This window comes from Manacus candei, unplaced genomic scaffold, assembly GCF_025592945.1.
Source record: "Manacus candei isolate 608988 ecotype Guabito, Panama unplaced genomic scaffold, ASM2559294v1 h1tg000076l, whole genome shotgun sequence".
Classification (NCBI taxonomy): domain Eukaryota; kingdom Metazoa; phylum Chordata; class Aves; order Passeriformes; family Pipridae; genus Manacus; species Manacus candei.
In genome coordinates, this window is record NW_026138124.1 from 10625854 (window position 1) to 10651422 (window position 25569).

Here is a 25569-nt window from a genome sequence, read left to right on the forward strand (position 1 = left end):
GTTAGCAGAGAATGAGGAATAAACTGTGCTGGACTAAGGGCAGCATCCTTAGGGCATCGTTAGGAGGGTGAGGACAGAGGTCTCCCCACCTCCCAGAGCCTCCTGCTACTTTTGGCTGATACCTGAGGATTCACAGGAAACATTTGATTCCCCACATCCAGGCAGGTAGAAACTGCAGAGATCAGCACTGCAAGGGACATCAGGGGGACATGTCACTGCCACCAGCCTGTGTCCCTGCCAGACCAACCTCTGCCAAGCCACCGCAGGTGATGACTGTGGAGTCTACAGACCACACAGCAGCAAGGACTCGGAAGAAATGGTGTTTAATTATGGTATACATTAAATTAAATGTCATTCTGAATATTGGTCTCCAATTCCTGATGACTTCTTATTCACCATAGGACAACTCCTCTCAGTTCCAGTGTGGGTGAGGGTCCCACTGCACTAGACATTGGACAAACAGAGCCAAAGAGACTTTCTCAGCCCAAAGAAATCATCCGGTGTTTTTCTTTTTGGCAGTGGTCATCAGTCCACGGGCACTTCTGCTGCTCTCCATCTCTCTAAATCCCTCTCAGCAGTTGGCACACGCTGTGAAGTTCATGAAGATTCAGCACAACTGGGAAGCATTAGATCCGTTCCCAGAGGGGAGCAGGTACAGAGGAGCTCATTCCACGGTGGGGAGATGATGCCTTTTACAGCTTCCATGGCTTTGGGAGGTAGGACTCGGGCCCCCAAAATCCTTCAGGGCTCTGGTGTCTGTGCTCAGCAGGTGCCTGAGGGGCTGGGATGTGGGATCATTCACAAGCTGGAGATCTTGCTGTGGAGCTTTTCATCCAGGAGCTGCTGCAGGGTGAGACAGGGCAGGCAGCTGGAGTTCACACCACAGCCCAAATCCCATCCATCCAGCACCTCGGAGGGGACTGCTCCAGGACGAGAGCACCGTGTGTATTGATGAGGGTGGAGCCAACAAGGCTCATCACCAACTGCTAAAGGTGGAAAGAAGCCACCTGTACTGGCCATTTACTGGGGCAGGAGCTGGGCACCCAAACCCTTCTGCACCCCGAGGGAGGACTAAAGGGAGACAGTCTCTGAACCCCACCTGAGGAAGATTCCACCAGAATTTCTTGCAGCCTCATTCACCTCTGTAGCACCAAATGCTACAGGCTCACCTGGAAACTGCCAGCGCTGAACGCTTCCCCACAGGCTGGATGTGCTCACCAGGCTGCTGAGTCCTCCCCCACCCCACCAGAGTCCGTCTGAGAGTCCTCAAAAGCAGGAAAGTCGTAGTGGCAGTTTTCCCCACATGGATCATCCAGGTCCTGCCAGAGCTCTGCTCAGCTTGTCCTGTGCCCTTCCTTCTCATGGGATGTCACCGTGCAGGGGACACGTGTCTGCCTGTCCTCCTGCAGAGCAGAGCCCAGTGCTGCCTGAGCAGTGTCCTTGCCTAGGCCCAGCATTTGAATTCACTCATTTAAAGGGAAAACAGAAATACAAAACCAAACCCATCCTCAGCTCTGACCTTTACCAAAAAAAAAAAAAGGCAAAAAACAAATGGGAGAAAGAGAAGAGATTCTGGACCAATATATACAGATGGGGAATTGCACTTAATTACAGTAGTTTACATCCATTGGACAAAATTTACTTCTTTTTTATATAAATCTCTGTGTATAGGAGTGGGGAGGGGGGAGGATGGAGCAGACTGTACCTCTATTTACAGTTCAATTGGCTCAGTTCAACAGCACATGCAATTCCTCCCTCCAAACGCCAAGTAACAGACCCCAGTCCCCCTCAGTCCGTCGGGTGGAGGAGTACAAACAACTTCAATATGATCCATCTTCCCCTTCTGCCTGTTCCCAGCACAGCTCGTGCCTGGTCCCTCGGGAAAGCCAGCGGCCTCTTGGAAGGCGAATACTTAAGAATAAAAAAATCCCCAAGACACGTCTTGGAAATACTGTGTGGAGGGAAGGAGAGGCTGGGTCCGGGCTGGCTCCGGGTCGGGCTGCCGGGCTCCTCGCTGCGGCGCTGGGCTGTGCTCTGGCGGGCGGCTCCCCGGGCTCGGAGCGCGGCTCGCCTCCGGGATGTTGTGGAAAATAAGATCCCGTTGCTATGTGCAAAAGCAGCGAGGTGTGGAGCATCACCAGGCTTGCAGGGGACACTGTGGAGGGAGAGAGAGAGCGGCAGGGTGACCGGCAGGCAGGGAGGGAGGCAGGAGGAGGAGAGGGCAGCACCGCGGAGGGGGGTCGTGGGGGCACCGCATTTGGAGGCATCACCTCCTGCACCTCCCTGGCACCTCCTGCACCTCCCTGGGACCTCGCTGGTGCCACACAAGCTCGGCCCCAAGCCCTCCCCAGCACCCCCGAGGGGCAGGCAGTGGAAAAACACTTTCTGAGCCAGCTATTGCCACCCCCTCCCAAAAATAATAAAAAAGGGCCTGATTGTGCCCAGGCTGTTGCAGAGATTGTGCCAAGAGCGGCCAGGCATGAGGCTGAGCTTGGCTGGGGTGGGAGTGGGGCCGGGGCCTCATCTCTGTCCCCCAGCATTGCTGCCACCTCCAGGGAAGGAGCTGAGCACCCACCACCACGTCCATCCCACCGCAGCGGCCCCTTCCCCATCCCTCGGGGTCCCCCCAGCCAGCAGTGGGTGGGGGGCTGGGGGCCGGGTGACCTTGTGGGCTGGAGCACACAGCAAACATCATGAGGCGGAGATAAGGAGACGCCAGGAGCCTCCCTGACATGTCATTAGGGACAGGGCTGTGGCTATCAGGTGTTTGCCAACGTAATAAACATGGTGGCTCGGCCTCAAGCGTTGTCAAAGGAACAGGGAGGTATTTGCTCCTTCCAGGTCTAAATAACAACATCTGATAAGAGATCCACAGCATGTGAGGGGAGAGCTGGGGGTGACCAGGGACCTCCCTCCAACCTCTGTCCTGTGGCAGGACTGGGAGCAGCCACCTCCACCACAGAGAGTGTTTTGGGGTCTGGTAGGGGCTGTGGGTACAGAACTGCTGCTGGGAATGACGGAGGCTTTGCTTTATGGGAGAATACCTCTCCTCTAGCAAAGAGGGGGGTGCTCAGGGAGCAGCAGCACACCCCCCAGATTTGGGGTCTCACGTGGGCTGTGAACCCCCAGGGTTTACCTGGGTGCTCCCACCAGCAGCACCAGCCCTTGCCCAGCAAACTGCATCCCGAAAACTGCAACTCCCTGGGGATCCAAGTGACCCTCCTGGCCTCTCTGGCCACCTCAGATGAGCCTGTCATGTCAGGAATCCTTGTGCCCAGCAGTGCCTGCTTTATGCCGAGGCAAAGTGTGGAAGGAGCCAGGGGATGGCCCCCAGCATCCAAATCACCAAAATTATTCAGGTATTTGAGCCACTCTGGGGAGTAAGCAGCATTTAGTCCCCCCTCAGCTGTCTCTGTTGCACTTTCATTCACCCCTTGCTAATGAAATCAATGACCACTGAGAAAGAAATCAATGGTCAAAGATAAATTTTTCCAGATTTAACCTGGACATCAAATGGTTGGTAGGAAAAGAGACCCTGAGGGCTGGGAGGCTTCGCTGGCGAGGGACTTGTGTGGGGGCACAGATTCTGCCCTGGCACTTGCAGGACTGGCCTGTGCTTGTTTATCATGTACAGGGGGGACAAAGGGGAGGTGGGTGCCCCTTTGCCACAGCAGAGGAAGGGTCCTGACCCCATCTTCCCCCTCCTGAGCCGCGAGACCTCCTCCTGCTTTAACTAAAGTGCCCAGGAGGGACAATCCCGCGGGACCCCCCACCCCGGGCAGCACAGTGTCCAGGCAGGGCGAGCACGGCATCCGGGCAGGGCACCATCTCCCTGCCAGGGACATTTCCTGTGTGCCCAGGGCTCTCCAGCCCGGCATCAAAGGCAGGAGAGCTCGATTAATCAGGGGCAGTTCGGGCTGAGCGCGCAGCAGATGGGCCGATAACGCCGCGCCGAGGAAATGGTGCTGGAGGGGTGGCCACGCCTGACCGACTCACCCCGAGACCTGCACAGCGTGGGACCCCTGGGGGAGGGGGTTTATCATCCCTTCCCAAGCCCCCCAAACCCCTCTGGGCAGCCCCTCTCCCAGTGTCTTCCCTTTGCAGCCCCAGCCCCTTCCTTCATCCCCGCTGGGCACCCAGAGGGGGTCTCACAGTGATCCCACGGGGGGTCTCCCAGCAATCCCACACTGTATTTACTCTGTGCTCATTGCAGACATTTTTTTCCTGTCCCCTGTCAAACCTTGGTAAGAAAGTTTATCTGAATGCAAGTTCAAGGCTCCCTCTTATTTATCTAACGATCAATAAGGGCCACATATTTCCCACAGTCCCCAGAGCTGGCTCTCAGAAAGGGTCTATTGTCTGAGCAAAGCCTCGCACACCTGATTTGAACCAGGATAAGTCCAGCCTTACACCTGCACTGGGCAGATGATAAAGGTTTATGGGCTGGGGGGTCAGGGCACATCAGAACAACTCCTCCACTTGACTCCAGCCAGGGTCAATCCCCCCAGGACACAGGCAGCAGAATGTGCTTGGTCCGACTTTCTCAGCCCTGTTTGTATCCCAGCAGGATGCTCCCACTCTCATGCAGGTGCCCCAGGGATGAGCACAGCCTGGCTGGTACCACCAGGCACTAAGACTAAGCCCCAAATCCCCATCACACCACTCGCAAGCAGGTTTTTTGGAGCCCGTGAAGGGTGTGGGATGGGGTTCTCAGCACCAAGGGCTCATCCTCAGATGCCCATGCAGGTGCAGCACAGGCAGCAGGATGGGGTCTCTGCTACTTCCACCCCTATGCCCAGAGGGGGAAAAGCCCCATTCCATCTTCCCACGCCCACCCACCTCAGCCACCTCTGCAAGGCCATTACCTGCTTACTGGAAGACATATTGGTGAGTGTGCTGATGCTGCTGGTGTCCGTCACCACCATCGCCGAGGGGAAGCGGGAGGTGTGGGAATACTGGGGAGGCTCCTGTTTGTGTGTATACACTGTGGAGAGGAGGGAGACAAGTCAGGGAACAGCCCCCCACTGCCGTCACAGCAGGGCAGAGCAGTGCACTGCACGGCACAGCACAGCAGAGCCAGGCACCAGCTCAAGGCATCATGGAAACAGGGGTGAGATGAAACAAGTCATGGGAGGAACCCACCACTTGCTTCCAAACCACTGCATTCTCAGGTGGCAGCTCACCCAAGCAGCAGCTCACTCAGGGAAAGAGTGGGGACTGAAGAGCTGCGGCTGGATCAGGTGGATGGCACAGGAGAAGGAGAGCGTGAGGCTGGATGTGGCCACCCTGCACTACTGAGCATCTTGTGGGCTGGTACCCACGGGAGAGGGGCAGCAGCCAAGGGTACCAGCTTGGGCAGGGCAGAGCACGAGGAGAGCACAAGCTCGTTTCCCATCTGAGTTAATTTTCAGGGCCCTCCAGAGCTCCCCCCGACCCTTACTGTGAGAGTTCTGCAGCTGGGTCACGGTGGCCATGAACGGCTGCTGTGTCATGTGGCCGGGGGACTGCTGCATCAGCGGCTGCTGGTGGGGGCTGTGGAGCTGCTGGGAGAACTGCACGGGCTGCAGGGCTGCCAGGCTGCCAGCAACGCTGTTGATCACGGGCACGCTCTGCCCCTGCGAGGTGTTCAGGCCTGGGAGGAGGGAGAGAGCACAGTAGGGGTGTCAGTGTGGGCAGGAGCGGGCAGTGTCCCCCTCCCCATCACGGGAGGGGGCGTGGAGGTGAGCTGGGGGTGCACTTACTCTGTGCGATGGCCATGACTCCCGAGAGCGGCGTCATGATGAGGTTCTGGGACTGCTGAGGGTTGTGGTGGGACAGGCTGTGGATGTTGGTCAGGGTGCTCACCGGGGGCAGCCCACCCCCTGAAACGGAGATCTGCCAGAGAGGAAGGTGGGACAGGCACTGTCAGAGCACAGCCAAAGGGGTGCTCCCCCCTCCACTTCAGCAGGGAGACTGGGGGGGATCGGCAAAGCCCCCTCCCAGAGGTGAGCAGGCACAGCCCACACCGCCCCGGGGTGCAGACCCTGCTGAGGCACCTCAACTTCGTGTTAATAAACAGCAAAGCAGCAGCAGGGAAGGACTGTGCTGGCACTGGCTTCCAGCTCCATCAGAGCACAGCACCAGGACATGGCACATCCTGAGCCTTGGCCATTTTATTCCCCAGGCTCTGGCCCTCGGGGACAACTGAGGACTCTCAACACTCATTAACTTCTAACTGTCACACTTGTAGGGGAAAGTGGGACACAGGAACTTGGGAAGGTGAAGAAAAGAGACAAAAAGCAGATAAAAAGGGCCTCATGGTGGTGATCTCAGTCACCAAGCTGGCAGGATACTGGTGAGACAGGGTGGGTGTGCTCAGCCAGAGCCAGAGCCCAGGATTTCGGGCCAGGATTTAGGGATCAGGCACAAAGGCACTTGGTGTGTGCTGCCAGGACTGGAGCTGGTCCCCAGGACCAGTGGGGGCTAAGTGCCTTAATTCTTTAATTGCTGCACCTTCTCCCAATCCCTCTCATTAGCCCTCTCACACTGAGAGACCTCAATCCCGACTCAGAGCCATCCCTGTGGCCCTTCAGGTGACATTTCTGGACACCAGCTCCGAGCACCTTGTTTATTTTCCACATGTGAGTCGGAGATAGCAACTGAAACAAATCCATCAATAAATTCCAAAGCCCGGGAGTGACTCATATTTCCTGATCCGGTATTTTCCACTTTCAAAGTCTCTTCAAGGCCAGGTTACACCACACTCGGCTGCACAAGTCAAACAGCTCAAGGCAAGCACACGCTGCTCGCCCGCAGCCCGGGCTCCTTTCACGGGGTGTTTAGCCCCAGAGCACTGCACCTGGACTGTGCATGACTGGAAAAGACCCTCCAGACACTGGACCCCGAGGGGAAAACCCTCTGGCACTACCACAGCTAAGGGAAACACTGGAGCATGACAGAGTGAGCCACCAAGGATTTCTGGAGCCTTAGTAAGCTCTTTCCTCAGAGCTCTTTCCTGAAAGATGCAGCAACTTCCTTGGCAGCTCCTTGTTTCATGTGGGGCATTAAAGGCACATGTTTACTTACTAGAAACCACAGCCTACAGCATATTTCTATTAAATCACTTGCAAGCACTAGCTAGCCCTGCCTAAAGATCAGAGATAAGCTGGCAGGGCTGTGCTGTGCTGTGCTCCTGCCGGTCCCCGACGGGCTGGGCAGTGTCTGTGCCGCAGGGATAACTCAGCAGGGCTGTTCCTGCCCCACGCCAGCCACCAAGTGGCTTCTCCCAGTTTAATCTGCTCCCTTTCTTTCTCCCGTGCTGCCCAGCCCCTTCCAGGGGTCCCTCCCACTGATCCCAGTGGCAGGTGGGTGCTGGCAGCCTCTGCCACCCAGCTTGGCATTGCCTCGTCCTCGGGGACCCCCACCCCGGCCACGTGGTGCTGCTGCCGCCACCACCTTCATCCCTGACTCATTTTATGGCTTCAAGGCTGAGGGTTATGAGGCTCAACACACCCCTGGGGCGATATGGGCGTGCTGGGGCAGAGGGAGTGGGCTGAGGGGGCTGTGGTTTCGCTCTGAAATGCTCCCCCAGCTTGGTGGGGGACACTTGGCTTTGCAGGGTCAGTGTCAGAGCCCGAGGGGCTGCACAGAAGGGCTGCACCCTCACCAGCCAGAAGGAAAGGCACACTGAAACAGTGCCATAGCTGAGGGAGGGGACAACGAGCCCTTCCACGGCCACCTGGCTGTGCCAGGAGACCGACCTGACGGCCCAGGAGGGCCAACCCTCTGAAAATGGAAGTGAAAACCGGGGAAGAGCCGGCTTGGCCCCGTCACCCAGTGCCATGTTTGACTTTCGATTTCAGCAGGAAAGAAAAACTCCTCCCAGAAAAGCAGCAGCTGCACACAAACCTCTGCCAGCCTGGATGGGCTGTGCCCTCCTATCACATCCCATCCCATCCTGACCCCAACCCCTGCACTCCCTCCTTGCCCTGCTCCTTCATTCACTCCTCCAAAGGGCTTTGCACCAACCAGGCACCCAGAGGAAGGGGCACCCCAAGTGCTTGGGCATTGGAAACCCAGCCCAGCTCTGCCATGGCCCTGCAGCACTGGGTGGGGAGATGTCCAGCACCAGAGGGACACTGATATCCCATCTCCACTCCTGCCATGCTGCTGTTTGTAGCTCTGCCCAGCAAAGCCCCTGCAGCAGAGCCCGGAGGACATGGGGAAGGGGATGGGGAGAGGCAGGAGCTCCAGGGCTGGAGCCAGCCCTAGTGGCTTCGATCCTCTGAGCGATGCCCTGGGACAAGAATGGCCCTGCTTGCAAGGAAAGCGCTTCCCCAGCCAAATCCCAAACTCGGGGAGGGCTTAGGGAAGAAGTAATGAATGAGCATTTTATCAATACCATGTCATTGGCAGGGGAAAGCAAACAGTGATCCACCCAGGGCGTTCAATCCGCGGGGCGTGCGATCAATGAGCCCCGCGCGGGCTCTCCCAGATCCGTGGGCCGTGCCGGGAGCACACGGAAAACACGCCGTGTCCCGGCGGGGCCGCGGGGCGAGCGCCGCCTTTGAGGCGGGCGGCGGGGCCAGGCCGGCACCCGCGGCCCCCACAATGCCCCATTGTTCGGCGTGGGCCGCGTGTGAAACCCGGGGAAAGCGTGTTTGCTTTGCCCGCTGGGCCCTCTTATCTTATCAGCGCCGCCGCCACAATGGGCCAGGTGTACTCACCATTTTGCCGTCGGGCGAGAGCAAACCGTGGCCCGGGTCCAAGCCGGCCGGGGAGACCTGCTGCAGGACCGCCTGGCTGGTGGTGACCATGGCACCGCTGCCGTGGTGGCTGATGGCCCCCGAGGACGCCGCCTCGCCGCTCGCCGCCTGGCTGTACCGCACCCCTGCAAGACACCGCCCGTGCCGGCATCACCCACGGGCACCGCCGAGGTACCCGGGCTGTGCCGACCCCCTCTGCAAGCTCCCTGCAAGGGGGACCCTCCAGCCCCCCACAGCGTGTGTGGCACAAGGATGCAGGCGTGCACACTCCTCGAGGACACCCTTGAATGAAACCGGGAGGGACAGCACTGAAAAACGTGCTCCTTCCTGCAGTGCTGCTTCCCAGCTTCGCCCAGACCCCATCTCCTGAAATTACAGTGAGGGGAGGATGCTGAGTGCCCACCAGGGCTGCAATCCCACGCTGCCCACGGGCCCTGATGCCACAGGGGGAAAAGAGAGCCCAACCTGGGCCAGCAGCCCAACACCCATCTGCGCCCTTGTGCTGTCATGTGCATAGTTTGCACTGATCATGCAAATCCCTGTGAGGTCCTCATGGCTCTCAGACACCAGCCTAGGGACCCTGAGGTGTGGGAAGTGACTCTGCATCCTCCAGCTCGTCCCTCTGTGAGGCTCTCCCATCTCCCCGCAGCCTCCGGCCATCCTGACTGCCCAGCTCACAGAGTAGTGGCTCCACTGTTTCCTCAGGCCCTTCTGCATCCAATTCCCTCCTGACACAATCTCCACAAGTGTAAGATTAACAGGTCACCTCAGTAAGGCAGAAGGATCAGACACACACCAACCCCCAGATCAGACCCCAGCCTACCCCTGCCCAGAAGGCAAATCTGGCTCGAGCACAGGTCTTCTATATAAATATATTTAATTTGGCTAAAGCAGCCTGCACTGATAACCATATGATCAGCCATGTGTCATGGAAAGGCATCCACAGATCACAAATAATTAACCCAGGAAAACCCATGGGAAACAAAAGCGTCTTTTACGGGGCTGCCTTGACGACTACGGTGAAAAGCCATTTATTAGGAGGAGTCCAGCACTGTGCTCCCAGCCGGGTTCACTGCCCTGGGATCGAAGTGGTGGGTGAGGGACAGGCAGCCCACAGCTCTCCTGGGAAAGAAAGCTATGGCAAAGCCACCTTCCCAACTGAGAGCTCCATGAGCATCATCCACCTATGATCCCCCGGCCACTGCACAGGGGTGTTGGGGACAGCTCCCCAAAATGACCATCAGCTGGGGAGATTCAGCCTGTGGACACTGCCAGTGGTGTCTTGGCTGTCCCAGCCCAGCATGGACACTCCCAGCTACAAACCCACCCCAGGAAAGCATCTTCCTCCTGGGATTTTGGGATGTCCTTCTCCCGGGAGCCTGAGGGGAAGAGCTGATGGTGAGTGGCTTGGTGGAAGCTGCTCTAAGGGCGGCTCTAAAATTAAGCTCTGAACCAAGGAAAAGGAAGGAAATAATAACTGGAGCCCAGGAACTTTCCACCAGCTCCGAAAGCATCTGCTCAAACGCAGAGGGCCACCCACACCCTCCACCAAAACCACAGCAAAGCCACTCCATAATCGCCTCTGAATATTCCCCATCAGCTGGTTAAACACGTCCCACAGATAGGAATCTCCCCACGATGTCTGGTTCCTGATCATTTCCCAGCAAACCCCTTTATCCCTGATAATAAAAGAATGTCCTCTGGCAGGTGGATATTTGCCGGCCCGAGTGGACGTCCCTGCCGTGCACAGGGTAAACATTACTCAACCAGGGCACTGTCACACACATTCTTCCCGCGGCCCCGGCCTCGTGCAGAGGGTGCTTCAGCCCCTGGGCCGGGATCCCACAGCGCTGGTTAAACAATGGGAGGGGAGATAAAATAAAGCCCTTTCTTCTGGGCGCGATCTGGAAGATAGACGGGAGCACAGGCACCTCCTCTTGGGAAGGAAATCAGAGTTTCTGCTGTCCTCAAGCTCTTTTGGGTTCAGTAAGAACAACAACAACAAAAAGCCCTTTTTAAACCCCAAATCACGCCATATCCAACTGAGGATGTTCTAACTTATGAGCCTAGACAGCTGAAGTTATAAAGTTGGCTTTAAAACATACGAGAGGTTAAAAGCTGATTTTCAAGCTTTTCCTTGCAACCCCAAGGAGGAGACTTTGATTGTTTGAGGAACAATAACCAGCACCGAGATTCCCAGATTGTCTGGAGACCGAGATTTTGGGTCTCTAGATAAAACCACTGAAGACTCCGAGTCTTGATGAAGTTTAACTGTCCTGAGGAGTGCGAGGCGAGGCTCTGGGTCAGTGACAGTGGTGGCACCGTCCAGCCCCATTAGGACCCCGCTCTCATGGAGGCAGGAGCTGTGCTGGTGGGTGGATCCTGAGTCCCTCAAGCCTGTGAGCACCCAGGTCTGCCCAGAAACCGCTTGCTGGGCAGCAAAAAGCCTTCTGCCTTTAGGAAGCCATCAACTATCCTGTCTTGGGGCTTTCCCATTCCTAGAATGGGATGGGTGCTATTATTTATATGCCCCCAGGGCTGGGTTGGAGTTGGGCAGATCAGATAATTAATATTAGGAAACCAGCAGCAGGCATTGTTGCTGCTGTCACTGCTGTGACACACCGAGCTCCCTGATGATGGTACCACCTTCCCTCCGAGCTCCCCGGGGCTTCCCAGCAAACCCCCCTCGGCACACTCTGCCACCCCAGGGGTCACCAAGCCCCGGGATCCAGCCTTCCCCCTGCAGCATAACCTCTGGGACCCCCCCACAGGACCCCCCCAGCCAGGGTGAATGCACAGGGATATCTCCAGGACCAAAGGATTCCTCCCGGACCGAGTTGGGGTCCAGGGTTTATGAGCCGGGGCTCAGAGCGCCATCAGAGCCCGACACCACTGCTCTCCTGCTGCTCTCCTGAGCCTCCACAGCTGGAAGCAGCCCTTGTGCAAAGAGATTTATTCCCCTTCAGCCTCTCCCCACAGCTGCTCAAGAGAGGAGTCTGGATGGGGATCACCAGGAATGGGTCTGGCCGTGGAGCCTACCCTCCTCAGGGCTTTTTTCTTTACTGGAGCTACAGCCATAATATAATGGTCTGTTTATGGGACCCGGCCATTGTGTGGCCCCTGAGCTGCACAGCCCGTGAAATGTTTTACTGCTTTCCCCTGTTCCAGACAAGCCACAGGGTCCGGCTCCCGTAGCCTTAACCCGATGGACGGGGACAGGCAGCGTGACAGCCCCCAGGGCGGGGGGTCCTGTGCACCCACGGCTTTCCACAGCCAGCCCCACCACCCCCATCTTCTTCAGGGTGCCAGAACCATCCCCCTGACCCGACCTGGGAGGGCAATGGGGGGGTTTGGGGCAGCGATCAATACCTTTATCGCTTTCATCACAGCCTTGTGCCATTTTCTCGGAACACGTCAGTCCTGTGCCTTTGGCAGGGACAAGCAGTGAAGCAGCTTGGTTCTGCTCCGCCTTGAGTCATGTTGATATAAGCAAATTGTACTTTTTAAAACAAAAACTCACTGTACTTTTAACTGTCTTTCCCTGCTGCCGCTGTCCCACAACACATGCCAACCTCTGGCAGCAGCATCTGCTGCTTCCCCCAACTCCAGGCTGCATTTCTGCCCAGAGCTTTGCCACACCCTCCACATCACCAGCAATGCCTGACCCCAAAAGCGACTGCAAAAAGTCACTGAAGATCCAGCTGCAGCAGGGATTCAGCTCTGGCTCTGCCCGACCCACAGGGATGCAGCCGCCAACATGGACCAGGGTGTGAAAGTGGGGTGAGAAAGGTAAAATATAATCTTTGGGGTCATGCTGGACTCAGTGATGCTCCACCCATTGACACCATAGACAGCTGGGTCTCTGATGGGACTGTCACCCTCCCAAATTCAGGTCCAGGCAGCGCCGAGGGCAGCTCCGATTTTTGGGCTGCCACTCAAATTGTCCCTAAAGTGTTAATCTTGCTCAGTTACAGAGGTGCATAGTTTATATCCATTATAAACCCGTTTATGGGGGCTGGACCCCTCCCGTTTCGCCGCTGTCATAAAGTTCTAATTACCCCCATAAAACCTGGAAAAGCTCCTAACAGTGCACTGTACCCACCGAGCCCCACAATGTGCCTGACAGTAAAATATTACAACCACTGGCACTGGGTCCTCAGTCAGAACCAGCACATACCCCAGGGAACACCGGGAAGGATCCAGGTATAAACAGGGGTACCCCCAGACCAAGGGTTGATTGATGGGCTCCTCTTTAAGGAAAAATTAAAGCACTTAAATTGCCCTTTTTTTTTTTTTTTTTTCCAGAAGAATTTGGGGGTGGTACTGAGATATTTTTGTGTTTGTTATCTCCATCTAAACACATATGTAAGTAATATACACACACATATATACACATGCATATATGAATGACTGCTCTGATATTGCTCTGCTACTCTGATATTTGCAGAGCAGAGATGGATGGATGGATGGATGGGTGGATGGATGGGTGGATGGATGGAAGGATGAACACCCCAACCTTCTGTGGGTATGGAGCCCCCCAGGACAGGCTGGAGGTGACGCTGTGACCCCCCAACCACAGGGCCAGGGCAGCCCTTTGTATGCAGGGTGGGAGTGGGGGGTGGCTGTGGGCTGGTGGTGCGTCACCTAATCTCATCAATGCTCCGATTGTCTTCGGGGCTCTTGAAGATAAAAATGGCATAAGCCAGAGTCTACAGCATGGCACCAAGATAAAGCCCCGAGTGACCTTCAAATCAAACAGGGAACCAAGATCACTGATAAAACCCAGAGTAAGGGAAAAGTCCAGCCTCTGAGAGGAGCCTCTGAGATAGAAAGGCTTTAAGTATTTACCTCCAAGTAGTTAAAAACTACAGCTCGGGGCTTGACAGATGGGTCCCCAAGAAGAGGCCGGAGGATGTTTGATTTTTACAGCTCTCCTCCCTGCCCTGCTGTCATTACACCCTTTTGCAAGACCCCATTGACAAAGTCCTGAGGAGAGGTGACCCCTCTTTGTTCACAGGCATGGGGAGCAGTTTGCAGCTGCCCCACGGCCCTGCCCCACCGTATCCTGCCGGGGAAGGGGACAGGCAGGGGCAGGGCACGGGCAGTGTCCCAGTGCCGTCATTAAGCTGTTAAGGCATTGATGGCTCCAGACGCCGCCGCGCGGGGCAAGGACAGTTCAAATCCCAGCATGGACAGCTGGGATGGGGTCAGCCAGGCACTGGGGATGGATCTGCCAGCACTGGCTGTGCCCCACTGGGAGCAGCTCCCCAAACATCTCCTGGAGGAGTCTGAGCAGTGATGGACCCAGCAGTGCTTTGGGAGCTGCAAGCTGCAAGGCTTGGTCCAAGAGGTCAGGAAGGGGTTATGGCTGAGCTCCATCCCTGTCTGTCTCCCCAAAACCAGCTCTAAAACTCCACGGTGGCCCTTGCCATGCCCATCTCCTCCTGCCCAGCAAAGACGATGGATATGAGCACTGATCGCCAGCCAATTCCGGCAGCCGAGCCCTCCTGACCCTCCGGAGAGGCTTTTTTCCGCGGCCATCACTCCTGCCCTGCTCAAAAGCCCCTCCGAATGGGCTGTCATCGGCCCTATAGCCGGGACCGGCCCCTGCTGGCACCGCTCCGACGGGAAAATAAAGGTTGGGGCTTAACGGCCCTCCAGCGCCGAGATAAATGCCCGCGGTTACAGTAATTGCTGTCCCCTAATAGAAGAAAACAAAGGCTCTCGGGGGGAGCCCCCTGCGCGCTGGCAGCCCGGGGGCACATCAAAGGCAACGGGGTTCGTTCAAAGCCCCGGCTTAATTGTCAATTAAGCATGCACGGGGGACAACGCCGTGACAATGCGGGGCTGCATGCTGGTGGGGCATTGTACAGCCCGCCGCGACACCGAAAACAGCTGATTCTGCTGACAATGTGCTTGTAGGGCACCTTGTAAGCAATCAGCCGCTGACAGGAGGGCAAACGTCCTCCCTGTCCCCGCCATTGTGCGGGGCATTCCTGGGGCAGGGTCACATTTTGGTCACCGCTGGCCGGCCCTGCGGGGAGAGCGGTACCCGGGAGCGGGTTACAGATGTCAGGCACAGGATGCTGCCTGTCCCTCCCACGGCCGGGAGCTGGGGCGGGGGCTGCCCACCCACCCGGGGCTGCCACATCCCCGCGCACCGCTCGGGGAGCTGCGCTCGCCGGCAGCGCCCGAGGACCGATGTCCAGGTGCGCGTTGGCAGCGTCCCCAGCCCCGCTCCTCCTCTCCGCAGGCACCTTGCCCTTCCCGCGGGGACTCTCCGCCACACGGGTTCCTTTTGACTCGCCTTTGTAACGAGCTGGGTGTGTGCAACGAGCCAGGCAGGGGCACTTCAGGAGGTGGCTGGTTTCAGCCTCCCCGGCCGGGCTGTGCCAGTGCCCGCGCTGTGTCCGAGGGGGACGCGGGGTGGTTGGGACACAGTCCCCGCGCTGACCCCCCAGCCCCGAGCCCCCTGTCCCGCCTGCCGGGGGCTGGCGGCTGGCTGCGGAGGGCAGGTAAGGGACAATGGGCATTGTTCTCCCAACAATGCCTCCCGCCCTGATGAGCCTCCCCGGGCGCGCAGCCCCCTCACCGCGCCGTTATCTCCTGCTTAAATCCCCGGGAGTTTTCAGCGCGTCTGCTCTGCCCAGCCGGCTCCTCGCTGTGCACAGCGGGGCTGGACCGTGGTGTGGAGAGATGGAGCTTGGGGTGAGCCTTGCACCCCTCCAGCAGCTCCTTTATCCACCTCCCTGTGCTCTGGCACAGGGACGGGGCAGAACTGTGCATCTGGGGTATCTTCAGCCCTGCAGTGAGGACAGGCTGCCACATCTTCCTATGGGCTTTGCAGCATTGCCTGTGCACCCCCAAAAACAGTGCTGCCCAGTGGCTGTACCCCATGGCCCCAGCATGGGCACACCAGGCACAGAGCAGCTCCTCCTGCCCTGCCAGGCACAACCTCCTCCTGCCCAGCCGAGCCCACACGGGAACTCTGACAAGTTAAACCAAACAAGCAAACACTGATTTATCCTCAGCGAGACGGAAATCCAGCCCTCAGCACGTGCCTCTCCCGGCCATAACACTGCAGCGACAGCACGTGCTCCTCTCCACATCCCCACCCCTCCTCGAGGCTGCAGCAGGGACCGGGGTCACCATCCTCCCCCTCCTCGAGGCTACCCACTCACAGCACCTCTGCCCCCAGCCAAAACAGGAGCCAGCTCTGTCACCACTGCCCGAGCACCCTCAGCGAGGGCTTACCTGGCATTTTGCTGGGAGGGGAAGCGCTGGGCTGGTTGTGGTGGGGGGAGCCGTGGGACAGCAGCAGGTTCATGCTGTGTGGGGGCTGGCCCGAGCTGTAGGCATCCATGGCCAGCTTCTGGCGGAAAGCCTCCTCCTTCCGCCGGTTGGCAAACCAGTTGTAGACACGGACCTCCGTCACCAGGTTGGAGCCGAGCCCGTGAGCCTTGGAGGGGGACACTCCTCGCTGCAGACACTCGGCCCTGCACGTGCAAGGGGGACACGTTGGAACAAGGGTGCTGCTGGGGGGAACAGGTGCCTTGGGACAACAGGCAGGTCTGGGGCTGTTCAAGCCCTTCCTACAAGCCCCGCTGCTCTTTCCAACTGCATCCATGCTCTAAAAGCCATCCCCGCTCCCTCTGACGTTGCTGGAACGCTACAGCATCCCTGTGGCATCCCTGCAGTCATCCCCACTGCATCCCTACAGCATCCCTGTCACATCCCTGCATCATCCTTGCAGTATCCCTGTTGCATCCCTGCAGCATCCCTACCACATCTCTGCTCCAGCAGGGAGCTCGCTCAGTCCCAAACATCACCCAGACTGGGAAAACAAGGCAAGAAGAGGCCAGAGAGCTCAGCAAAGCTGTGCCATGAGCCAGTGGCCGGGGTGGTGAGCCGGGAGTCCATCATCACGCTCAGTTTTGCGAAGGAGGGCTGAGGGCAGGTGAGGAGGTGCCGTGGGGCAGCTGTTACCTGTTGCACTCCTCCACCAGAGTCTCCCGCTCCTCCTTGCTGGGGTTCTTCTGGCGCTCGTAGGCTTGGTACAAGATTTGCTGGGAGGCTGGCCCCCACTTGAAGCGATTGCGGCGCATCTTCTTGCTGGGGGTTTCGGAGCAGGCATCGTCGAGCTGGGCAGCCCCCTGGTTCTGCTGATTGAACTCTGGAAAGAGAAACAGCAGCTGATCCTGACTGCCTTTGTCTGTCATATTTCCACAACCCTGGACTGCCTGGTTGAACTCTGAAAGAGAAAGGAGCAGACGTGAGCCGGCCTGTAGCTGCCGCTCGCAGTCACCGTCCCGCGCCGAGGTGGCCCCCCCGTGTCCCCTCCTGCAGCACCCCAAGCCCACGGCAGGTTTTGGAGCAAGTCAGGTGCTCCCTGCCACCCACCCCGGGAAGGGGCCAGCCCATTGCCATCCCTGTTTAATGGGGAGGCATGTGCAGGGCATGTGTATGTCCATGCATATTCATGGGCGGGGGCCCTGCCAACCTGCACTTGTTTCGGGAGGATTTTTGCAAGCGAGGAGCTGGGCAGGACGACTGCAAAGCCCCCCGAGAGGGTGCCCCTCTCTGCTCACCCAGAGCTCCAGCTCCCGTCCCGTCCCAGCCTGGTGGGACCCGGCCCCGTGCCCAGGGCAGGCGGCACCAGAGGTGACCTTCGGCAGCCGCCTCAGCCCCGGCGCTTGTCACCACGGCAGTAAAGGGAGATTAATGGGAGGGTTTTATTATTCCCAGTTTTGCAGGGGAATTCTCCCTCTTTTTATAATGGCTTTTCCCCCTGTGACGGGGGAAATGCAGGGCAAGCCTGGATCAGGCTGTGTTTGCTCTAACGACTCAAGGTGTGTTTTCAGAGCAATGGTATTTGGTGCTAAACACCTTCCTGCACTTCCCATCTGCTGGATGTTGCATCCTTTTGGAGGAGGGAGGCAGAGCCCTTTCCAGGGGTTGTCAGTGCCCCAAATTGCCCCAAAATGGGGCTGTTTCAAGCGCTACAGGACAGACCCTGTGGCAGGGGACAGCGGGAGAGGAGCGCAAAGGAATAGTCTGTGAGCTTGGTCAAAATCATCTGCATTTTAAACAGCACAGGCTGACCCCAAACCTGCTACACACAGGAGCAATTTAGGGGTTTTTTTCTTTTCTCTCCCTTTACATTTTTTGCACTTAGTTGCAGAAAATGATCAGTCTGAGAAAGAGCGAGTAAAAGGGGGCAGAGATGGGAAAGGCACCTAATTGTGAGTCCCCATTGATTGCTTTCCCAGCTCTAAAAAAATATAAACGCCCAGAAACTCAGCCGTGTGGACAGAACCCCTTAAATTCGTTGCACCTTAAATTCATTTTACTTGTCAAGCTGTTCTGGGGAGATGCTCCACAGCTGGGGCCTGGGGGCTGTGCTGGGACCCACGGGCAGGACCGGGACAGGGGGACCCCCTCGCCCTCCCACCAGCCCCGACGGGCGGGCGCTGCCGCGGGTACTTACGCCGGAGGATCTCCCGCTGCTTGCGGACGTACCACGTGTACAGGGCAGCTCTTTTCTGAGTCTTCATGGGGGTGCCCTTGTTGAGGTGCTGGGAGAGGTGTGACTGGTTGAGGCCGGTGACATCCACCACCTCCCTCTGTGGGATGTTGTGCTGCTGCATGTACCCCTTGATCATCTTCGCCGCCCGCCACGGGTCCTCGCTGCGGGGAGGGAAAGCAAGGGTTAATCTCTGCTGGAGGGGGGAAAGCACCTGGCATTTGCTTCTTCCCACAGTAGAAACCGATTATTATTATTATTACTACTACTACTATTATTATTACTATTATTAAAACTGTCTCAGAAGGACACAAGATCCCTTGGGTGTATGTTTTTCCCCACAAACAGCCCCGTCCCACCCCACGGCTGGTGGGATGAGGGCTCATGGAAGTCACGGCCACCCCAGGGATGCCAGTCAGGCTGTTCGCCCGGGGAAGGAGAAGCAAAGAGGATCCTGGTGTTCTGATGGGACACACTGAGGTCTCCTTGCTGCAGTAAAGCACCTCCAGATCCTCCAGGAAGGAACACAACCTGTCCATGAACCGCTGCCGTTGCATTCACCGCGATTTCTCCCTTGGAAGATACGCACACACAATGGGATACACACACACGTAGGGATATGGGGAGCCTATCCTGGTATCTCTCTGAAGAAAGAGAAATCCCTCACCTGGAGGTTCTGGGGTTGCTTTTCCTGCCCCTGCTCACCGGTGTGGTACCCGCACTGTGCCCTGTGCCCCTGGCATTGCCACTGGCTGGCAAGGACCCCTGTATGGCCACTGGATCCCACCTGTAGTTTCTCCCTTTCGTTCCCACTGGGATAATGATCGAAAAAAAATCTCAATATTCACTCAAAAGAGACCTGATTTCCTCTCTCCCACAGCAGTGCAGCGCACGCACCGGCCATGTTTGAGAGGCTGAGAAGCCAAGGTCAAACCAGGCACACAAACCCCAGCGAGTCCCCGAACACAAAACCAAAACCAAACACCCCAATAATTTTAAGTCATTCCTGAGTATTATTAAACACCTTAATTTGGCTCCTGTAGGATCCAGATGTGAATTACTCTTCACTAAATCACAGTACTTTGGTGTCCTTGGGGTAGCTGACATTGATTCAGGGAATAAATAAAATTACAGCCCAAAACCCAAATGCTGTCCTCAGTCTTTAGCCCTGTCCAAAGCCAGAACAGGCCAACACATCTGTGCTGTATCCAAGACTCCCACATTTATTCTGGGCTAAAAGGAAGCATTTTAGTGCTGAAAAATCAGTGTGAGCCCGAACCTGGTCACAGTCATGCACTCAAATAATGCGACACCCCAATGTCGCCCTTGGAACGACCGTCCGGCTGCTTTCCCAATTCATTACTTATTTTGGATCCTTCAGCTTGTCAAGTGAAAAAAAAAAAGAAAACCACCAACAAGTAGATTTCTTACTTTTTGTCCTGAATGCAGCGTGAAAACAAAGCTGGTTGGACCCACAGCGAAAGTACCGGAGCAGAGCCAGCCGGGGCTTTGTCACACCCCGGGAAGGAGCCACGGAGCCTTCCTGGAGACGTTGAGCCTGTGCCCAATCCTGCATCCTCCTGGGAGGGGAGCCCCACTGTATATGGGGGTCCTCTACATGGTGATGGTACCCAGGAGAAGGTGGGAAACCAGGAGAAAGATGTGGAGAAAATGTCCTTCCCAACGACGCCGGGCAAAGCCGCCGTCCGCCGTGCCCGAGCCGAGGGGCTCGCACGGACCTTTGTCACAAGCAGTTCGTGTCACCTAACTGATCCCACTAATTACTGATTAATAATAAGTTAATGAAACAGAGGTCATTATCATTTCTAAGAGCGGTCTGGTTCACAGTCGAGCCCAGGGAGGCGTTTTCCCAGAGTGAAACCGTGAGCTGGTGCAACAGAGCACACTTGGAAAATGTCAAATGAGCAACTCGGGGGTTACAGGTGGGATTTCAGAATTCAAATAAAATTTGGCAGCATTTTGGCTGAAAAAAAAAATATGCGAGATTTAGGACAAAAGTCCCTCAATTACATTATTTTTAAGAAAGGTTTCACCTTGACATTTCCAGTGTTTCACACTTATGCTTTCAAAACAATTATTCAGCTCTTAATTTCCGAGCAGTGATTTTTCCCTTACAAATCAACTTGACCGTATTCAAAAGGGTTAAACAACCTGAAACCAAACCCAAACATTTTGTTTCATGTTAAACAAAATGTTTGGACTTGACCCAAAATGAAAGTTTGAGTGTTTGTTTGGCCTCTTTTTTTTTTCTTTCTTTTTTGGTTAACTTAAAAAGCCAGAGAGGAAAACCTTTTGAGTCAACACCAGCTCTTTTTCTTTTATTCTGTCACCAAAATGAAATAAAACAAACATTGATTGTCCAATCTTCACCAGGAGTTTACATACAAAAAAAAATACAAATCCCTGACCCAACCCAGGAGTGCTTTCTAATACCAGCAAACCAGTTTACAGCCCTGACTCCACAATCCTACTCCACCAAAATCATGGAAAGGCGGGTTTTTCTTGCACAAAATTAGCCCCAACAAAGCCTGGCCACCAATGCTGCCCAAGAAAGAATCACTTCCCCTTCCAGCCTCATGTGCAGGCGGGAAGCAAATCCCTCTCCCCAGGGATTCCCAGACCCACTCACCCCTTTTTCAGCCTGGAAACCAGGTAAATACGCTCCACATCCTTGGAGAAATATGCCAAGAATTTATACAGATGGATTATAAACAGGGCTCCCTACAGAAACGATCTCCCTGATTGGCATCTCCCTGTGCACCAGGAATCGGCTGCGCCCGCCGCTCCACACACCTTTGGGGGTGGCTTTCCCACAGTCCCCAGCCCATGGATGGGATCTGGGTGCCTCTGGGATATATTATTTGCCTGAGTGGGGTCTGGGTGAGCCCTGGCAGGTGGGATGGGGCAGGGAGGGAGCTGTGGGGTTGCTCCAGAGTGGGCTCTGTGTGCTGCCTGCCGGGGTGAACCGACTGGGACCATGGCACCCACCGTGCTGGGTCCCAGAGAGCTGCGGGGCTGAGCACCCCCAGGGATGTGGGAATGGCCTGAGAGAGCCAGCCCTGGGGTCGGGACACCGGGGGAACGGGAGAAGAGGGGGTTCAGCCCCTGAGAGTGGCTGCAATCAGTGTCTCCCAACTCCCCTACCCGCTCCCTCTCCAAGTACAAAGGCCTCTCTTAGAGCAAACACGAGCTCTTTGCAAAGACTCCTCAGGGACATGTGCCCGCTCTTGTTTGCACCAAAGGCAAACTTTGCACAGAAACACCTGTGGGAGAGCAGAGATCCCAGGGATCTGCCTGCTCGGCCCCCTCACGGCCACCCGGGCACCCCCGGCACGGATGCAGCCAGCGAGGGGGGACTGGGGACAGGTGGGAGCACCCAGGTGTGCAGGGCACGGTGCTACACAGGAGGGGCGGGAACCCATCGGGAAAGGCCTGCGATGGATTCTCCCTCACACGGAGCCCTTTTGGCACCGCAAGTCCCAGCCGAGCCCCTGGTGCTGCCCCTGCCCCAAAGGGCACCGTCTGCCCTGCTGGTACCGCGGCACGGCTGCAGCAAGTCCCCGCTAAGGCACCGGGGTGTCAGAGGGGGTAAGCCGGGGTTGACCCCGGGCTCTGCGGGCTGGCAGAGGGCACGGGCACACATCGGGGCCGACCCAGGGGGCAGGACCGGTGCCTCACGCCGGGCGCGCTGGGCATCGCGACAGGCACTTGAACTGCAGAGCAAGGGGGGGGGACACACGGACGGACCCCGAGAGGCTCCCGCTGCACGCAGGGATGTCCCCGTGGGACTCCCACTCGCTCACACGGTCCCGAGCCACCGCCGGGTGAGCCACGGTCGCCCCGCGCCCGTGGGAGAAGCGGCGGCTGCCGCTGCCCCGGGGGTCTGGAGGGGGGTCGGTGCCGCCCGCGCCCCGCCGAGCCCGGGGCTGCCCCGCTCCGCATCCCGGGACGGGTCGGAGCGGAGCCGAGTCCTGCCCGCCGCCGTCGGGGGTTCCCTCCTCCTTCCCCCCTCCCGGGCCGCTTTACAACCCCGACAATGAATAACCCGCCGCCCCGATCGCCCCGATCACGGCCCTTTGTGTATCTTTCTGTTGATGATTTATAGAAATAAATTAATAACGCCCCGGGCTCCACGTGGTGAGGTTTACGTTTGAGCTGCCGGTGCGGAGGGACGGAGCCGGCGGCCGGTCCGAGCCCCCACGGCCCCGGCAACCCCGGCCCACCGAGACGGGCGGGCGGGCGGCCCCCGACGGGACGGGGGGACCGGGCTTCGATCTCCCCTCGGCCGCGGGGTTCCCGCCCGGCTCCCCAACACCGCCGGGCAGGGAGCACCAGGACCGGGCACCGGGTGGGACACACCGAGCAGGGAGCACCGGGACTGACGGCGGGGCGGGCGGGGAGCACCGGGACCCGCCACCGAGCGGGAATCACCGGGCGGGGCGCAACGGGACCCCCACACCGGGAACGACCCCTGCGCAGGACGCTCGGGGCCGGGGCCGTCGGAGTGAGTGCCTGCGGACGGAGCCCTGCGCGCCGCGGGTGCGCCCGGTGCCGGTACCTGATCATCCTGTCCACCTCCGAGCGCAGCTCCACGGCCTCCTCCGTGTTGAGCGACTGCAGCTCGCGGAGGATCGGCGGCGTGTCGAAGTCGTCGCCGTCCTCGGAGCCCTCGTCGCCCGAGAGCTTGCCCTTGCCGTGCCCGTTGGCCAGCGGCGGGAGGGCGGCCCTGCCGTCGGGGGGCCCGCCGGGAGACAGCGGCAGGTTCTCCAGCTTGACGCCGAAGCCGGCGGCGGGCACCATGTCCTCCAGGGCGCGGATCAGCCCCTCCTTGGTGGCCCCGGAGCTGAGCAGGGCGCCCAGCAGCTCCCGTTGCAGGGCGCTCAGCTGGGACACCATCCTCCCGGCCCCGCCGCTCGCCTCCCGCCTCCCCGCTCCGCCCCGGCCGCGGCTGCTGCGGGCCGCGGGCCGCCCTCTACCAAGCCATGACCGCCACCATTAGGCAATATACCCTATGCAAATCAGCGCCGAGGCCTCTCCTCCGGCCCCGGCCCCCGCCCCGGCCCGGCCCGGCCCGGCCCTTAGCGCCCGCCGGGGCGGACTTTGCCTCGCCGCCGCCGGGAGGCCCCGGGGGAGCGGCGGGGGCAGCGCCGGGCGGGACGGGACGGGGCGGACGGGAAGGTGGCCCTGAGCGCCCCAGCCCCGGCTGCCGTCGGGTCTCGGCGCCGGTCGCACCCCAGGAACGGGGCACATTCCTGTGCCCGCAGCCCCGGGGCCGGTGGGCTCAGCTCCCTCGGGCACTGTGCCCTGCACTGGAAGGAGCCCACGCTGAGAGCCTCCCCACGGCTCACAGGGGAGATTTCTCTCCCCGTGTCCCCCACCGTGTGGGGTCCCACTGCCCAAGCCCTGGCACAGAGTGGGCACAGGCTGTGAGGGTCCAGCAGAGCACCCCCAAGCCGGGGGTTTCCAAAGAGGGTTGTGGCTCTCGCTATGGGGCAGCTCTGGGGACAGGTTCGCTGCCATTTAGCTGTGCAGGGCATGGAAGGACATCCAGTTGGCAAAGGGGACACTGCAGGGACTGGGGTCGCAGAGGACACGAAGCCCCCATTGACCCTTGGCAGCAATCAAGGGTGGGAGCAGAGTTTGGGAATGGGCAGAGGAAGAGATCCAAGCTGGGCTTTGGGATCTGAACAAAACCTGCTTTTCCTAATGCTGTGAAATGCACTCAGTCCCAAAGATCAACAAACTCTTTTAAATCAAAGCAGGCACAGGACAAGAGGTAGCACGACACCCACAGCACAGTGTGGAGGGGTCTGGGACCCTGCAGTGGAAGGCAGGGCTGAAATCTCTATTCATGACCACCCAGTTTCCCAAAACACTTCCAGTTTGGTATCCCAGTTCCTGCCGCTCTTGGCTGGCACCTGGACATCAGCCCTGGCAAAGGTTGAGAGCTTTAAACCCAACATTTCCAGCCCAGATTTGGACTTTTTCAGTGCACTCAGGTTACCTGTGCATCTCAAAACCCACAGAAAATCCTGCCAGCCACCAGCACCCACTGCAAAACCCGAGCCTGGCCCCAGAGCCCCACGGGAGCCCAACTGCTGATCCCTGACACCACTGGCCACGGGTCCCCTCCCAGCAAAACACCCTAGGGAGCTGGTGGCAGTTTGGCTTCCAACAGAGCCAGGCAGAAGGAAGGCAAAAGCCCCACGGCTCAACTGGGAACAGCCTGTGCCTGCCAGCAGGAGTGTGTTGGTTGCTGCACGGACTGAACAGGCTGCTGCAGTCCATAAAACCATTCCTGCTCTGTGGAGCAGGAGCAGCCTGGAGCCAGGATGGCAGAGCAGCACCCTCAGAGTCCCCCTGCTCTTTGGAGGGGGGGGGACAGAGCCACAGCCAAGCATTGGAGGCTGGGGCTCAGGGGTATCCCAAAGGGCGATCCCAAAGGGATATTCCAAACCCCTCCGTGTGTTGGGAGTTTGTGGGTGATCACGCAATGGGCACACAGCAGCCTGTGCACAACCTAGAGAAGAGAGGACTGAAAAATCCCAAAAAGACCCTTCCTGCTCCCAGCCCAGAGCCCTCAGCCCAGCTGAGCAAACTCCCAGCTCTGCTCCCACGTGCTGAGGCTGCTCAGTCGAGGAGGCAGCGGCAGCTCCCTCACACCCGTTTTTGGACCACGTGAATCCCTGCTCTGCTGCCTTGCAGTGAGGATGAGGGGCTCCTCAGCTCTGCTGTGCCTGGCACCCAAAAGTATGTAAGATGCAGGGACCAGGCTGCTGGATGAGTGTCCCCCCTGTGCCCTACTCTCCTGTGAGGGTGAGTGGTTCATGCCCACCAGGTCCCTGCACCCACAGGTGCTCTCATCCTTCACACCACAGCAGGTCCCTGATCACCCCAAAGCTCCCCTGATCTCAGGGCATGGGGGAACACCAAACCACTCTCCCACCTTTGGGGCTGGGGGACTGTGCAGAGCCCACACTGTCCCTGAGCAGCCACCCACTGCCCCCAGGACATGGACTCATGCCCACCGTGCCCCCCAGGCTGCGTTCCCACCGCTGCCCCTCCACAGACAGGCTCCTGCCCGGGGCAGACTTTGTGGGAGGCTCCACAGGTGCCAGGGGAAGGCAGGAGCTGGGCTGAGCGCCCAGACCCCCCGGCACGGGCTGTGACACCCCCACCCTGTGCTGGCCTGGGAACAGCCTGGCTCCTCTTCTGAGAAGGTCTCCTTTCCCTTTCAAGTGGGCTGGTGAGCTTTGACTTGGTCTTTGCACAGGCTTCATG

At 58.2% G+C, this 25569-nt stretch overlaps 1 protein-coding gene across 2 annotated transcripts; it reads right to left on the minus strand.

Annotated features, from left to right (window-relative positions):
* Window positions 1–307: 307 nt before the first annotated feature.
* On the minus strand, window positions 308–23231 carry HNF1B (HNF1 homeobox B). Of its 2 annotated transcripts, none has more exons than XM_051809414.1 (9): window positions 22847–23231; window positions 18232–18431; window positions 16731–16995; window positions 15999–16240; window positions 8706–8869; window positions 5742–5874; window positions 5441–5632; window positions 4866–4984; window positions 308–2155 (listed from the first exon to the last, which is right to left on the minus strand). In XM_051809414.1, exons 1-9 carry the CDS (start codon window positions 23182–23184, stop codon window positions 2135–2137), a joined length of 1674 nt encoding a protein of 557 aa, XP_051665374.1. In that variant the 5' UTR covers window positions 23185–23231; the 3' UTR covers window positions 308–2134. The 2 variants fall into 2 exon arrangements, with proteins under 2 accessions (XP_051665374.1, XP_051665375.1); XM_051809415.1 differs by having other exon boundaries at window positions 16731–16917; window positions 22847–23222.
* Between the last annotated feature and the right edge of the window lie 2338 nt (window positions 23232–25569).